At 47.8% G+C, this 17,463-nt stretch overlaps 1 protein-coding gene across 3 annotated transcripts in view; it reads left to right on the forward strand.

The window, feature by feature from the left end:
• Positions 1–6,283: 6,283 nt before the first annotated feature.
• MAN2A1 (mannosidase alpha class 2A member 1) overlaps positions 6,284–17,463 on the forward strand; it is a 169,590-nt gene continuing 158,410 nt past the window's right edge. Inside the window, exon 1 of one of the 3 annotated variants that reach the window (XM_051853587.3) lies at positions 6,284–7,328. In XM_051853587.3, coding sequence (XP_051709547.3) covers positions 7,194–7,328 — 135 coding nt within the window. In that variant the 5' untranslated portion in view covers positions 6,284–7,193. The remainder of the gene's footprint in view (positions 7,329–17,463) is intronic. The other 2 variants (XM_089313110.1, XM_051853589.3) reach the window with 2 other exon arrangements.

The following is a 17,463-nucleotide window of genomic DNA, read 5'->3' on the forward strand; positions in this document are numbered from 1 at the left end:
GTCCACTCTGCCTGTCACAAAAAAAAAAAAAAAAAAAAAAAAAAAAAAATAAATAAATAAATAAATAAATAAATAGTTGAATATTTAAAAAAAAAAAAAAAAAACTTTTGCACCAAAATAAACTTATCTCTTACTTCCATTTTCCATGAACTTTTTGAAGTACCTTCGTATCATTTAGTAGTCATTGATCCTAAAATTATTTTACCTCTCTGCATCTATGTTTGCTCATATATCAAACAGAAGTTAGTATACTAATCTTCCAGAATCATAATAATTAAATGAGATGCTATAAATAAAACTAGCATAGACTGGCCACTCTCTACATGGTGTTCACTTACCTTAGTGATTGAGATGATTAGTAAAATACCTTTTTGTAAAAAATTCTTTTAAAAAGAGGTTTATTTATTTGAAAGGCAGAGTTAGTCAACCGTCCTTTGGTTGGCTTCCCAAATGGCCGCAGAAGCTAAGGTTGGGCTAGGCTGAAGCCAGAACTCGAACTGGTACTCACATGGGATGCCAGCATCACAGGCAGCAGTTTAATCCACTGCACCAAAGTGCTAGCCCCAAAAAAATTCTCGTTAAAGGGTTTAGAAAGAAATATCACAGGAACACTGAGATTTAGTGCTGATTCACAAAGACAAGAGGAGTAGCTTTAAATGCAGCACAAAAGTAGAGTTTTAACACTAGCCAGGGCAGCCCATTAGAGCATTACCAACTCACCCCCACTGGTGACTCAGGGCCCAGATACTCATTCATTCATTAAAAAACATTTACTAAGCCTTGGCATTACTAACACTACTTTATTCATCAAGAAACAGCGGTGAATCACAAGGTCCCTGAGTTTTAGGAACTTTCATTCTAGTGGGGGAGACAGCACGTCAATAAATAATTTCAAGAGGTAAGAAAGATGATGAAGCCTCTTTCCCTTCCCTTCTCCTGTCCCTCTCAGCAGCTTGTTGTGTTCGCAACTCATCCTATCTCCCAGGTGTCTTTCATGGGAGGTGAAGATGATGCCAACCATGAAAAGGCTCCCTAAGTAGTTGCGTAGTCGCAGGACCTGTGCAGGGTCTGGAGCCAGTTGCTGGTTCATGGATGCCAGCAGAAAACACAAGATGCCTTCTTTAGAGACCAAAGAACATGTGAAAGCAGCATGAGCATGATGCTGGTGCTAGTTCCCCCAGACCCCTAAATCCCATAGGTGGATGCTACATATGTAGTGGGTTTGTCACAGCCAAGATGTACTGAACCCAGAGTTTACTGCTTTTATAGTGTATAGCATTATGTAGAGTCTTCCAGAGAGAAAGAGAGGTGGAAGGAGAGAGGGTGAGAGACAATAAAATATATACGAGACTATAGACACATAAGAAGGGATTTATTAGGGGAATGGGATCATGCATTTTGGAGGCTAAGAAGTCCCACAACCAGCTGGAGATGCCGGGACTGGTAAGATGGCTCTGTTGCAGTGCAAAGGCCTCGGCCCCAGTGAAGCCTCAGGTGTGACTCCCAGTCTAAGGCCGAAGGCCTGAGAAACCGGAAGGCCACTGACCTAAGTCCCGAGATCCACAGGCTGGGGAGCCTCTAGTTCATTTTCTTTTTTTCTTTTCCTTCTCCTCCTCCTTCTTCTTTTAAAGATTTATTTATTTATTTGAAAACCAGAGCAACAGAGAGAAAGAGGGATACACACACAAGAGAGAAAGCGGAGACAGAGAGCTCGCTCTTCCATCCACAGGTTCACTCCCCAAATGGCTGCAACAGCAAGGGCTGGGCCAGGCTGAAGCCTGGAGCCAGGGACTCCATCGGATTTCCAAAATAGCACGCAGAGGTCAAGTATCTGGGCCATCTTCCGCTGCCTTTTCAGGTACATTAACAGTGAGCTGGATCAGAAGCAGTGCAGCCAGGATTTGAACTGGCGCTCCTGATACGGGATGTCAGGGTTGCTGTGCCACAATGCTGGCCCCAAGCCTAGAGTTCTGATGTCCAAGGACAGGAAAAGAATGTGCCTGTTCCAGGAGAGAGATATACATATTCGTTTTTTTCTCTGTTTTCGTTCTCCATGGGCCAACTGGGTGGCTTAAACACCAAGAATTTGTTTTCTCAGTCTAGAGGTGGGATGTCCAAGATTGAGGTGTCGGCAGATTTAGTTTCTCCTGTGGCAAATCTCCTTGGCTTGCAGACCACCGCAGTCTCTCTCTCTTTTTAAAAATATTTACTTTGTTTATTTGAAAGGCAGAGTTTTAGTGAGAGAAAGAGGGAGATAGAGACAGAGAGAGAGAGATCTTCTATCCACTGGTTCACTCCCCAAATGACCCCAACAGCCAGGGCTGGGCCAGGCCTAAGCCAGGAGCTTCTTTATTCTCCCATATGGGTCCCAAGCACTTGGGCCATCTTCTGTTGCTTTCCCAGGCCATTAGCAGGGAGCTGGATTAGAAGTAGAGCAGCTAGGACCTGAACTGGCACCCTGCACACAGCAGCCTAACCCACTAAGCCACAATACTGGCCCCACAGAGTCTCTTTTTATAAGAACACCAATTACTTTTGATTAGAGTCCCACCAAAATGGTCTCATTTTTACTTGATACCCTTTTTAATTGTTTAAAAACTATTTACTTATTTGCAAGGCAGAGTGACAGAGAGAGAGAGAGAGGCAGAGACGGAGAGATCTTTCATGTATTGGTTTCTCTCTCCAAAAGGCCACAACTGGAAGAACCAGGAGCCAGGAACTCCATTCTGGTCTCCGACGTGGGTGGTAGGAGTCCAAGCACTTGAGACATCTTCCACTGCCTTCCCAGGTGCATTACCAGGGAGCTGGATTGGAAATGGAGCAGCTGGGACTGGTACCAACAATCTGATATGGGAGGCAGATGTTATAAGTGGTGGTTTAACCCACTACATCACAATGCTGATCCCTTACTTAATGGCCTTTAAAAGACCTAGCTTCCAAATACTATTATAATCTGAGATATTGGGGGTTTGGGCCTTAAATATACTAATTTCAAGTAGAAAACACTTTCCTAACATGGCCACATAATTTGTATAATCAAGTCAGGTAGCAGTCATTTCACCTTTGGTTTCAGTCCTCAGCATTTTTACTCCACACACCCGTTTGGACTCATAACTCAAAGGTTCAGTAGTTTCCTCCTTGTATAGCATGTATCATGACAGAATGTACCCTCCTTCCTGAGGTGACCATTTTAGAGTTGTCACATGTACTCATAATCACTATATCCTCTCTAGCTCAAATATGTATTACTGAGACATCTCAAATGCTTGCTACTTCCTGCTCATAAGATCCAATCAACAAGACGTTGTCAATGTAGTGTACCAATGTGGTGTTTTCTTGATGTGTTAAGACAACCAGTGTCATTGTATTATGGATTTTTGTACCCTGCAGGCAACATTGGGAAGGTATCCTGTTGGTCCTGCCAGGTAAAAGCCAACTGCTTCTGGTGGTTTTTTAAAAATATAGAAAAAAACAGCATTTGCCAAGCCAATACTGTATACCAAATGCCAGGTGCTCTGTTGATTTGTTCCAGCAAAAATACTACATTTGAGACAGCAGCTGTGAATGAAATCAACACCTGATTAGGTTTATAATAGTCCACAGCTATTCTCCTAGGTCCATCTGGGATTGTCCGAACTGATGAGCTAAATGAGAATGTAAATGTCACCACCCCTGCTCCTTGAAAGCCTTCCATGGTGACATTAATCCCTGCAAGCCATCTTAGCAATGTAGTGTTGCTTCTGGTTCACTACTTTGGAAGAAAGCAAAAATGAGCTTCCATATAATTTTTCCCACTGCAATGGCTTCATTCTCTAGGTAAGCAAGCCAAATTGGGGACCCTGTCAGTTGCTAAATATTTCTATTCCAATTATACATTCACGCATGGGGAAAGTCATCACACAGATGGTTGTGAACCAGTTGACCAAACTGGTCATGCACTTCGCTTGACCAGGGAAACACTTCAGCTGTGGTTGGTGGGTAATGGTATTTTCTGTTGCAGGAATTCAGCCAGTGTCTAATAAAATGCAAAAGATACACATACATCCTTTTTGCCAATGTACACTCACTCCAGTAAATGGTCAACTTCTTGGGGGACACTTGGAGGGCTTTATCATAAGTACAGGGACAATGGTGCAAGGCTCATGGCATACAGATCCCCCTTCAACAGAAGTATTCTGGATGTGTCTCCACTGAGAGACTTTTTGCTCAAATCAGAATTTGGCTTCCTGAACTACAGCTTGCTATCAAGCAAAATTCTACTTGGGATTCCTCTGTCTTTTGTGTCCAGGGCATCTCAGTTGGCCAAGGTTGCTACTTTTGGCAGATATGTCTACCTCGTCCTTGGATGTTAAGGGCTGCCTGGCCTCTGCTCTGCGGGATCCTATCATCATTACAGAAATTAGGGAGCCCCTGTCCATCTCAGCATCTTCCACTGCGAGGACATCCACAGAGGAACTCACAGATGCAGGTGTTCCCTACTAGTGTGTATCTCAAACTTCACCGAAGAGAGTGTCTTGGGGGGCCTCTGCATAGAACACGGTGGGGGTTGGATCTGCAAGTTGCTTATGCAAAGTCCAGTATAACATTTTCACTTCCCTAAACCGTTGGATCCCTGTTCTACATCATGTTGAGGAGGCCTTGGTATTTCAGTCTTGCAAACTGTAGGGCAACACTGAGACAGAGTTCCTACCAAGACACCAAGTAGGCTGTTAGAGCCAGCTACAGCTATCTATGTGAGCTATCATATACAATTAACCCCGTAACCCTGGACCTGGCTCAGTCTAGTGCCATATTCCACCTTCCAGGGTCTAACACCCTTAGCATCCATCCTTATACATGGCTGGCTCCCAGTTGTGGTCTGTAAGCAAAGTCATCTCCCTTCATAGTGTACATCTATCTCCCGGGAGCACACTGAAACTTGACCCTACGTATCATAGCAATAGAGGGCGCCTGCGGGTTAGCAGAACTGCACCTTATAGGCACTCAAAAGACTCCTTCCCACACCCTGGCCCTTCTGGGCAACTTTACAGCCCAAGGGGTCAAGTGCAGCGGGCACCTGCACCGCCGGGGCATTGCTTCATTCAGAAGGCACTCCATCCAGACCAGCCACAGGCGGTTGCCAGGTAGGTCCTGCATGCTGTGGATTGCTAACATTCCACTTCCTCTGGCCAGGAGCTCCAGGTCAAAGTCTCCACCAAACCGATCCCCAAACCCCACCTCTGTGGGGTATTTCTCTCGGGATTACTCCCCGAACCCGGAAGGTTTAATAAAAGGAATTAATCGGCGATTACAGCAAGGAGAGATTCAGTAGCACTATGAGAATTCTAGCGAGTACAGACCCAGCAGCTCCAAGGAGCTAACCTGAAAACTGATCCTTGGGACAGGACGGTGCCTAAAAGGTCTCCACACTCCATGCCGCCGCGTCCCCCAACATCTAGACCTTACTGGAAAATATCATGTAGTTTTCCTCACTGAATGGCAGAGAAGTCCCTGCACAGCCTAGTTGAGAATCTGCCCTCGAAAACGCCCCGAGTCCCTTCCAGGGTGCAGGCAAGCTGTTCTGAGGGCAGCGTCCCGCGCTTCTTCCCCCCGGCCCCCCGCCCGCACCGCTCCCTGCGGGAGGCGGCGGCGACCGACGCCCGCGCTGCGGGGCTCTGCACCCGAGCAGGCCGAGGGCGCCGCGCGCTCCTGCTTCCCGCCGCGTCTCGTCAGCGCCCTCTACCGACCCCACCGCCATCCCAGGAAGGAAGGAAAACCTATGCTAGAGGCCCAGATCCATTGCCACAGCGCAGCAACTAAGGGTGACTCTGGAGCCGAGGGGCGACGCCATCGACCCTCGGCCCAGGCATCACTTCTCAGACTCCCCTCCTCTGTCTACACCCGCCGGGAGCGGCCTGTGGGAGGCTCCTCTCCCCCAGGTTTCACCGGGACGTCACAAAAGGCAAGGGAGGAAAAGAGGAATCCGGACAGAATTGGCAGCCCGCGTCTTCCGAGGCGCGCTCTACCCGGGTGCTCCGGGACAGCAGACGCGCGCCTCGGCACGGGGAAGCAACCTCGCCGCAACGCGCGCCGCCGGCCTCAACTGCTCAGCCGCCGCCGAGGTCTTCCTGCCGCCGGGCCGAGGGCGGGCGGACGCGGGGCGGGCCCGGCGGGCGGCGCGCCCTGATTGGGCGCCGGGGGGCCCGCCCCCTCATCCCGGCGCGTCGGGAGGGCGGGGCCGGCCGCCGCTCGCTCGGGGGCTGCGGGCGCCCGTTGACCCAGCGGCCGCCGCGCCGCCGCCGCCGTCTCCGGCTAGTGGCGGGCGCTGCTGAGGTGCCGGGTGGCGCCGGAGAAGCGGCGCTTCTCTTTGCAGCTGCAGCCGCCATCTCCGCGCTCGCGGGGCGGGAAGGAGGGAGGGGCTCGCAGCTGCAGCTGGAGCTGGAGCGGGCTCCTCTCCGGGGACGGTCCTCGCCTCAGGGCTCTCCTTTTCCTCCCGCCCGGCGCCGCTGCCGCCGCCGCCGCCGCCGCCCGCCCCCGGCGCCCTCCCTGAGGCGGCGCGGGAAGGTAGGGGCGGCGGGGGGCGCCCGAGGCCGGCGCGCGTTCGCGCTCCTAGGGAACTCCTGCCGGATCCGTGCGCCCGGGGTGGACGCCGGCCCGGCGGCGGCAGCGGCAGCGGCGGAGGCGGCAGGAAGAGGCTCGGCCGCGAGCGGCGGGGGCGGTGCCGCGGGGGCGGACCCGGCTGTCCCGGCGCTAAGTTGTGGGGCCGGGCTCCTCCCCATCCAGTTCCTCTCCGCTCGGCTCCTCGCACCCAGCTCCGTTCCGCGGGCCCGGGGCCGCTCGCCCGGCGCCTGCTCTGGGTGGGGAGGACGCGCCTGCCCTCGTCGAGAAAACTTTTCCTGCCGACTCCGTCGTGGGGTGGCGGTGACAGGAAGTCGGGGGCAGCGACCTCTCCTCCGCGCGCCCCGCGCGCCCTGCCGGCTGTTGGCGCCGAGCTCGGATCAAGTTTGCGCCGGCCCCTTCCCGACTAAGGGCGAGTCCCGTCCGGAGAGCGACGCCCGGCCCCAGGAGGGCGGCGGGCCGGGGCCAAGGCTGAGGGCGCGCCGTGGCGCCGGGGACGGGGTGCGGAGTGGGGCCCGGACCCGCACCCGCGAGGGAGCCTCCGGTGGCCGCCTCCGGGTGAAGACGATAGCGTGGCCTGGATTCTAGTGAGGAAAATGAAGTTAAGCCGCCAGTTCACCGTGTTCGGCAGCGCGATCTTCTGCGTGGTGATCTTCTCGCTCTACCTGATGCTGGACCGGGGTCACTTAGACTACCCCAGAAGCCCGCGGCGCGAGGGCTCCTTTCCCCAGGTAAGCGCGGGGGCCGGGCCGATCCCCGGGTCGGGAAGGGTCGGGGGTCCGCGGCGCTCGCCCTGCGGTGACGGCGATCCGGGGACCTCCGCTTCCCGGGCGCGCCTAGTTAACAAAAAGTGTCGCGCGCGGGAGAAGTGGCCGTGATCGCGCACACGCGCCCGGGCCGGGCGAGGTGGCCGCTGGCACCTGCCGGAGGGGCGCGGGTGGTCTCTAGTACGTGGCCCGTGGTCTGCCCGGAGTTCAGTCGCGCGCGTCTCATGGTGGAGACGGATCGAACGGACCCGGACTAGGCGGCTTTTTTTTTTTTTTGCCGTCTCCACGGTCTCCTACGACAGAAAAAAAAAAAGTTTATTTCGTGCCGCGGCTCTCTTCCATGTGGTTCTGTGGGGCTGACTTCAGTGTCTTCATTGTGGATGGGGAGCTGTTGCATCGGGTTCGTTCGGAGCAGACGTGGGGAGCCGAGCGGGTAAGCGCGTGTCATACTCGGGCCAGAAGCTGTGGGGCGCTCGGCCCTGCGCCCGCTGGTCAGATCGGCCGACGCGCGGAGAAAACGACCCGCCCGAAGTCTTATTTAAAGTGACTAAAAATAAGCATGACGGACGCGGTTCTCTTTGGAGGGTCCCCTTTCTCTTTGCTTGCCAATGACCTGTACGCTTCGGAATTGTTAGTGAAAGGAGGTGTTGTGCCGAGCGTGCTGTAACGAATGAACCCGCAGAACCTAGCCTCATCGCCTCCACGACTTCGGCGGCGTGGAGAAACCTAGGATGTCGCTGTTGGAATTTTGTTTTTGCCGTTGCTTCTGTCTGGTATGCTAAGATAAATGGCTTTTGTTGAGTTGAAATTAAAGGGCAAACTTTACTTGAATTACTGTGCCGTGCAGAAAGACCCCCCTTATGGATGTTGTCATCAGTACAGAGCCCTGCAAGCATTTTGCAGGTGCGCGGGATTAAACGTCTTGTTGCAGACAGGCGTATCAAAATTTCTCAAAGCTTGTGCTTCCCTTGGGTTATGTGTAGAGGAGATGCAGAATAAGCCCCATGGGCTGGCTCTAAATCTTGAGCTTAGAGTTTGTCCAGTGCTTGTTGACGAGGTTGGAGAAAAGGTCAGCGTGCCCTGTTCTAAGCTTTGTTTCTATTTCTCTTGTACACTTTGGATGTTAAACTTACTATGATTTTTTGTCACCCAGTACCCCATTTTCAAAAGTTTCTTCATTACAGAAAAACAAACAAAAAAACCCCCTAAGCATGGGAATGCTTTACTTGAAGTGTTGTCTTGAGCAGTGTCCTTTGGGTCTAGCTTGGTGACCACTAGAACGTGATTTATGCAAACATCTGTACCAGCTACTCTGGCAACCTTGACATTGTACTGTTTCGAAAGAAGTGAGTGACTCATTCAGTTACTGGGAAAGCTTAGGCCAAGTTAATTGCAGTATCTTACTATCCATCTCTGGCACTCATTGAGGGGCTGACATTCTGCTTAAAGTGTAAAGGATTTGTTGAAAGTGACAGAAACTGGAAGAGAGAGCAGCCCGTGTGTGTGCGTGTGTGTGTGTGTGTGCTGTTCCTTGTCTAAGGGAGAAGGTTTGGGAGATGGGCTTCTCTCGGCTTTTCTAAACTGGATTTTCACCGCAAGAGGAAGGTATCCTTTACTGGGTTAGTGTTTGGTTCCAGAGTTTATTTTGGGGCAAAAATTATCGAAACCCATGCATGGTTTTTTATAATACACATTTTTCCACATCCATGAACTTTAAAAAAAATTATTTTAGAGATGGGGTCGAGGTGAGGGGGATAGGGATAGAGACAGAGAGAGACAGAGAGAGGAGAGGGCAAGAGTTCCTACCCACTGGTTCGCTCCCCAGGAGCTGGCCGTGGCAGGCCAGGGTAGGGCTGGGACCAGCGCCAGAAGCCAGGTCTCCCATGTGGTTACTGGAACCATCACTGCTGCGTCCCAGGATCTGGGTTGGTGGGAAGCTGGAGTCAGGAGCCAGAGCCAGGAATCCAACCCAGGCACTCTGGTGTGGGATGTGAGGGTCTTAACTTCCGGGCTGCAAGCCCTTCGCTCCTTTCCATGAGCTCTCTTGTGAACATGGATTTCAAAGCTGTTAATCTTTTCCAGTTTCCATGAACTTTTTGTAAGACCCGTGTATGTCCTTTTAGACATCTAGTAGAATGATTTCTCTAGAAAGGTGTGGACTTTCTCTGAACTGGACACATTGTAGTGTCCTTTGGGTGCTACAGGACCTTCAGGAACCGATAAGATCCGTGTGGTAAGTAGGATGCTTTTAAAGACCATCCTACAGGGAGAACAATATGTGTTCTGTTTTTGGGCTTTTGTTATTCTCCCCCTCTTCTGGTGACTGTGTTTCCTACCTCTTGGCCGCTCTGGCGCAGGAGATGTCTGGCTCGGGGTGCTCCTTTCTCTCATCCCAGAGCAGCTTTCCTTTCCACCTTTGTGAATATCCTCTGGTCACAGAGCTTTCCCACCCTGTGTTTCTGGGAGGAATTCCTGAGAGGGTAGAGACAGCAGGTGGCTTGGTCTGTTTTAGCTGCTGTGTATATTTCAGGGTTAATAAATCCCAGCTGAAAAATGGATGAATTTGCACTGTGAGTGAGAGGCTGGCTGGGGGGCTTACTGTCCTTGGAATGGCTTTCTGATAACTTGTAAGAGTGTGTGACTTTGGAAAGGAGAAACATCACTCTGGTCTCCCTGACGTTCCTGGTGCTTTCTCACAGCAGATTTTACAAGGGGCTTACTCTCTACTGCGTGGATAATAAGATGCCTTATTCCTGTCTTACGTTTTGATCTGGAGAATTCATGAGTCAGACTTTGTGTAACCAGTGATCAGTCTCTAACCAGTGAGCACATGGCCATAGGGATTAATATTAACTTGGCGAAGCTTTACAGAAGTGGTTGAGATGGATATAAAATGTGAAAGTGAGATTCAGACTTTTGTCTTTGTACCCAGATAACATTTACTAAGTGAGAAAGTGAGAATGTCTTTAAGTATTTGATAGCCTTTGGTAGGGAATCTTTATGCCTTTTTTTTTAATGTTTATTGTGAAATGTAATACACATTCAAAAATGTGCTTAAAAGCTTTTTGTCACTACCACTTTTTTTTTTAAGAGTTCAGTCCAGTAGCTGTTAATAAAGATTGACTTACGGAGACCTTGAATCCAGCTTTCTTTCCTTGATTTTATAAATCTATAAATCTTAATGACACAGAAGAAAAATAAGATCTCTCCTCTCCTTCTAGTGCGCTGTATAAAAATAAAAAATAGCACTTGTTGCTGGGGTTTGTCCAGGTTTGTATAAGGGGGTTTGCCTTATTTTGGGGGATGTAGTGCCTGAGGTCTGTGACTTTGGGGAAGTAGTGAGGTACCTTTGATCATGGTGGTGATCCAGCAGTTAGTGAGTGAAATCCTCCTGAGGCTGGGCCCCTCCCCTCTCCCTTCCCCTTCGTCAGCAGTCCCCTGAGACTCTTCCTGTCCACTGTGTTCTTCTAAGACCTAAGCTAACTTCCAGCCCCTCTGCACTGCCTCTGGTCTGAAGGTTTGAAGTTGTGATTTTGTTAAAAAATTGACCTGAATGTGCTGTCTCAGTCACTGTTATCAGGGTCTAAACAAATGGTTTTGTCAAGATAACTTCAGGATCCTATTTATTAGAAGGGGGTTTCTGAGTTACTCATTAATTAGCATTGGGGCTCTCTGGGCTGTCTGTTACACATTGTTTTTATTGAGTCAGCTGTTGCTTTTTTTGTGATAGCAGTTCAAACCTTGACCTTTTGGGAAGACTGACGTGGCGAGACCAGAGGTTCCTAAAAGAAGTTTAAGGCTGTTGCTATCACCTGTGTTTTGTTAGCCTTTTCTGTCCAGCAGCCTTAGCTTTTCCTGTTCCTCTGTTTCCGTGGAGGAATCTTCAAGAAAATGTCAGGAGAGACAGTAACTCTGATGATCTGAGCTTGCTGGATTGTACAGACCTGGTTCTGTTTTTGGCCCCTTCTGTCTTGATGAGCAGATTCCTGATAGTGGCTTTGATAAAAGTTTGTGTAGAACTCAGGAGGAGGAGGAGGAGGAGGAGAACTCGAAAACAGTGAATTGTACTTTTTTCCCCCACTTTTTGTTAGCAGGTGGACTGGGAGAGGAAGCAGAATATTTTAGCTGCCATGAGTTTCTGTTTGAGTTATTAGGCCATGCAGCTTATTTTAAGGTAGAAACCATGTTTCCGCTCAGAGCAGAGCCGTGGATGATCATCCTGTAGAGGAGCTCACTCCTGGGGCTTGCATGGTGCAGTATTAGCCTGGTGCGTGCATTCTGGCTCTCGAAGTTATATTATAGCTTTTCTGAGAGTATGCATTTAAGTTGTTATTTGCACTTTTCTGCAGGCAAGTGCCTACTGTCTAGTAAATATGAAGAGTCTTTCAAATGTTCATGGAAAATGCATATTATGAAAACAAACCATGGGTGGATTTCATCAATTTTCTACACCAAAATAAACTTAGCTGTGCATTTAGAAATATTAGGTTAAATATTATTAAATTAATATTATAAGTGCAACATTGAATGTAACATGTATTTGTATCATAAAATGTAATGTAAATATTAACATTAAACTTGAAAATCAAACATATTATTTTCTAATGAAAAGATGACCTTTAAACACTTCCGTTTAAAATGGTACTGACTGTACCTGTCGCAGCCTGTGTTTCAGAGCTTCACAGCCTTTTCACTGTGGACATTCAGAGTGGTGGAAGTCCTCTGCATGGTTGATGTTCAGCAGCTTCCCTGCGTTCTGCCCAGGATATGCCAGCTGCACTTTCTGTCTGTCTCTCTCTCTCTCTCTCTCTCAATTGTAGCAATCAAAACTGTCTCCAGACACCATTGAATATTCCCAGGGGGAAAATCCATCCATCCCTGTTGAGAAGCACTTTGGCTGTGGTCTAGCCAGAGGCCTCTCGTTTCTGCCCAGAGCACTTGGTTAGTGTTTTGCATTCTAGGAAGGAGTGACCGGAAAGGCTTAGTTTTAACACTCAAAAGGAAACCTAGCATTATATGAACTGCACTATTTCTCTGGGTGCTCAAAGTTCACATATTTAGGATTCTATATTTCAATTTTTTACAAAAAATAAAAGGGTAAATTATGTACATATGCAAGTTAAGGAAAAAAATGGAAATTACGTTGGAACTTATTTTTTTTAAAAAAATCTTTACCAGTTGGACTTATTCTGAGAGAAGCTTACAGTCAGGTGGCACTAAATAGATCACTTTTTACTCTACAAGGCAAAGTGGAGGATGGCAGTAGTCCTGATTTATACCCCTTGCCTTTCAGCATAGGGAGATCAGAAACATTCATTGGTAACAAGGTTGTATAAAAGTCTTATGCAAATATAATTTTGAGATTCTGAAGTTTTCTCTGGCAGACTGTTTACTTTTCACAAGTGTATCGCTTTGCTTCCTCTGTTAATTCTGATGATTGTGTTAATTGCATTTTGTATGCCTTCTTGAAATGGGAAAAAACAGGAGAGAAACCAGAAAATGACGTGACTAGAGACTCCCCTCCTGTTCTTGTCATCTTGTCCTCTAAACAGCATTTTGTGAGAAACAAGGACGAAGTGGGGATAAGAAAAAAAGTCCTGGGAAATGTCTCCGTTTTTTTTTTTTTTTTCTGTCCCAAAGGCCTCTGGTCTTGAGCTCTGCCTACGTCAGCTGTTAGCCAAATTGGCCTGCTGTTTTCATAAGGCAAGGAGCTTGGAGTGGTCTTTACATTTTTCAAATGGTTAAATAATGTTTAAAATATCCACAATCATTGGCCTATGCATGGTCTCTGGTGGCACTCACACTATAATGGCAGTTGAATAGTTGGGATAGAAACTGGCCCACAATTCCTCCCCACCCCAAATATTTGCTATCTAGACCTTTTCAATAGAAGTTTTCAAGTCCTTGCTTTCAGCTGTATTTCTCTCATCAACATTGGACGTGAACTATATGATTAGATCTGTTGAAGCAAAGGTGGGTTAATTAAAGAAACACACAGGGCCGGCGCTGTGACATAGCTGGTAAAGCTGCCACCTGCAGTGCGCTGGCATCCCATGTGGATGCTGGTTCCAGTTCCAGTTCTCTGTTATGGCCTGGGAAAACAGTGAAAGATGGCCCAGTTCCTTGGGCCCCTGCACCCGCGTGGGAGACCAAGAGGAATCTTGGCTCCTGGCTTCGGATTGGCGCAGCTCCAGCTATTGCAGCCAGCTGGGGAGTGAACCAGCAGATGGAAGACCTCCCTCTCCTTCATCTCTGCCTCTCTTTCTGTGTAACCCTGACTTTCAAATAAATCTTTAAAAAAAAAACAAAAACACACACTTCTCATCAACTGCTTACTAAATAAGTGTGGTTGTGAAGCCTGTGTTTTTATGTGTGGTTCCAACCTGGTGTTGTCTCCATGCTTCGTGGGTTTCCAAGTGTCCTTGGGGAACTTTATGCTGCACATGGACTTGCTTGACTTGTTTAATTTGTTTCCCTTCTATCACCTGAAGCTTTCTCCTTCTAGGACTGCCCTGGGAGTGAAGGTTCTGGACCGTGAACCATGCAAAATTGATCTGTAACTTGAGCACTGAAAACCAGGACTTTATAATTTTTTGGAGCTGCTGTAAATTCACAGGTGACCCGAATTCCGAGCCTAATCTGACTGTGTGAGCGAGCATGGTAGAGGAGAGATCACACAGTGGTGGTGTCTGCATAAGCCATGGCAGGACTCTGGGGCCCTACAGTTGCTCTGCTTGGAGGCCAAGAACCATCAGGCGCTCAGCATGGGCCCAGGCTGCCTTTCTGCTTCTCAGAGAAGAATTGAGCCCTGCTAGCTTTCATCCTTTTCTTCATTCTTCAAAATGATGTGTCACTTTCTTCCCCTTTGTATCTTCAGAGTTCTAGTGTCATTTTTAAATTGCGGTAGACTTATTTTGAACAAAAAAAGTGAGTGTAACACAGCTCATCAGTATTTACTGTTAGTGTTAAGCAGAGATTTTAACACCTCCCCCCCCCCCCCCCCCATTTTTAAATGTCTGCTTTGCTGCAGTTTTCTTGTATGAATGGACTTTCCACTGGCTTCCTTTGCAGATAGGCGCCTCTGGAATAGTTTTTAGACCCCAAATCTAACCCCAACCTTTTCTCTTTCCATTAAACTTTAGTGTCCTGATTTAGGAGTTTGGAGAGTTGAGGACTTTGTTGATGATTTTGCCTTTCAAACACTTAAGCATTCACAAAAAAACTTGTTTTTAAATTCCGTTTTCCAAGGATTAAAATATTTATTTATTTGAAAGGCAAAAGAGGCAGCCATAGACAGAATTGGGAGGCGGGTGAGATATCTTCCATCTGCTGATTAATTCCCTAAATGTCCCCAGTAGCAGGGCTGGGATGGCCACAGCCCTGAGATGGGAACTCGGTCTGGGTCTTCCATGTCGACTCAACTGTTTGAGCCATCACTGCCACCACCTAGGGTATACATTGGTACTATTAGCTGGAGTCAGAAGCACAGGTAGAACTTGAACCTAGGCACTGCTTCTGTGTGGGATATAGGTGTTCCATGAGTGGTTCTGTATGTAACCTTAAATATATGTTTGTGTCTCTGTTTTGATTTTGCTCCAAAATTGTGTTCAGTTACAACAGATGAGGATTTTAATTCAGGACCTTCTTATTATAATTTATTAAAAGTTTTGCGTTTAACTCCTGTTTGATATACATTGATAAGTTTTAGTGATGTAATCACTTTTCTTTTCTTTTTTTTTTGCTTTCAAACTTTTATTTAATGAATATAAATTTCCAAAGTACAGCTTATGGATTACAATGGCTTCCCCCCCCTAACGTCCCTCCCACCCGCAACCCTCCCCTTTCCCACTCCCTCTCCCCTTCCATTCACATCAAGATTCATTTTCGTTTCAATTTATATACAGAAGATCAGTTTAGTATACATTGAGTAAAGATTTCAACAGTTTGCTCCCACACAGAAACATAAAGTGAAAATTACTGTTTGAGTACTAGTTATAGCATTAAATCTCAATGTACAGCACACTAAAGACAAAGATCCTACATGAGGAGTAAGTGCACAGTGACTCCTGTTGTTGACTTAACAAATTGACACTCTTGTTTATGGCATCAGTAATCACCCTAGGCTCTTGTCATGAGCTGCCAAGGCTATGGAAGCCCCCTGAGTTCACTGACTCTGATCATATTTAGACAAGGCCATGGTCAAAGTGGAAGTTCTCTCCTCCCTTCAGAGAAAGGTACCTCCTTCTTTGATGACCCATTCTTTCCACTGGGATCTCACTCGCAGAGATCTTTCATTTAGGTTTTTTTTTTCCCCAGAGTGTCTTGGCTTTCCATGCCTGAAATAACTCTCATGGGCTTTTCAGCCGGATCCGCATGCCTTAAGGGCTGATTCTGAGGCCAGAGTGCTGTTTAGGACATCTGACATTCTATGGGTCTGCTGTGTATCTCACTTCCCATGTTGGATCATTCTCTCCCTTTTTTATTCTATCAGCTAGTATTTGCAGACACTATTCTTGTTTGTGTGATCCCTTTGGTTCTTAGTCCTATCATTATGATCAATTGTGAACAGAAATTGATCACTGGGATTAGTGAGATGGCATTGGTACATGCCACCTTGATGGGATTGAATTGGAATCCCCTGGTATGTTTCTAACTCTACCGTTTGAGGTAAGTCAGCTTGAGCATGTCCCGAATTGCACATCTCTTCCCTCTCTTATTCCCACTCTTACATTTAACAGTTTTATTTTCTTGATCTATGAACTTGAGAGGTTAAGGTCTTGAGTCCCCCTCCTTCCACACACTATATCAGATGAGAGAGTTGGCAGTTGATCTTGTATTCCCTTTGTTCCATCTTCTCATTTCCACCCTCTCTGGGCCATCTGTTTTTTTTTTTTTTTTTTTTTTAAAGATTTATTTATTTATTTGAAAGTCAGAGTTACACAGAGAGGAGAGGCAGAGAGAGAGAGAGGGGTCTTTCTTCTGATGGTTCACTCCCCAGTCGGCAACAGTGGCCGGAACTGTGCCAGTCCAAAGCCAGGAGCCACGATTCTTCTGGGTCTCGAACGCAGATGCAGGGGCCCAAGGAAGCGGGCCATCTTCTACTGCTTTCCCAGGCCATAGCAGAGAGCTGGATTGGAAGTGGAGCAGCCAGGTCTTGACCCAGCGTCCATATGGGATGCCATTGCTTCAAGCCAAGGTGTTAATCCATTCTTTTACATCACCTCCCCCTGCCCTTTTAAAAATATTTATTTATTTCAAAGGCAGAGTTAGAGAGAGGGATATTTTCCATCTGCTGGTTCACTCTCTAGATGGCTGCATTGGCCTGAGCTGGGCCGATCCGATCCAAAGCTGGGAGTCAGGAGCTTCTTCCAGGTCTTCTACCTGGGTGCAGGTGCCCCAGCACTTGAGCCAATTTTTGCTGCTTTCTCAGGCACGTTGGCAGGGAGCTGGATCTGAAGAAGAGCAGCCAGGACTTGACATGTCGTCCATATGGGTTGACAGTGTCATAAGTGGCAGCTTTACCTGCTGGACCACCACAGTGCTGGCCCCTCCCCAAACCTTTTCTATCTTCTGCATTTCATTGGGTGCTTAATGTGCTGTAACTTTCCAAAAATTTACAACCAGTAAACAAAGGATACAGGAGTCCAGTTAGAAGGAATGAGTTCAAGAGCTCTGTTTGTATAACCTGGACTGTATAATAATATGTATTGTAGGGATCTCACCACAAATAATGGTAAGTATGAGTAATTAGTAATTTTTTTTTTTTTTTTACAGGCAGAGTTAGACAGTGAGAGAGAGACAGAGAGAAAGGTCTTCCCTCCGTTGGTTCACCCCCACAAATGGCTGCTATGGCCGGCGCCGAAGCCAGGAGCCAGGTGCTTCCTCCTGGTCTCCCATGGGGGTGCAGGGCCCAAGCACTTGGGCCATCCTCCACTGCCTTCCCAGGCCACAGCAGAGAGCTGGACTGGAAGAGGAACAACCGGGACAGAATCCAGCTCCCCAGCCCGGAGTATGGGCCCAGTGAGCCACAGTGCCAGCCGAGTAATTAGTAATTAATTAGCTTCACTGAGCTGTTCCACGATGTCTGGAGTCTGTGTAT

The sequence above is a fragment of the Oryctolagus cuniculus genome, chromosome 14, assembly GCF_051225735.1.
Source record: "Oryctolagus cuniculus isolate XC-2025 breed Fujian yellow rabbit chromosome 14, ASM5122573v1, whole genome shotgun sequence".
NCBI lineage: Eukaryota > Metazoa > Chordata > Mammalia > Lagomorpha > Leporidae > Oryctolagus > Oryctolagus cuniculus.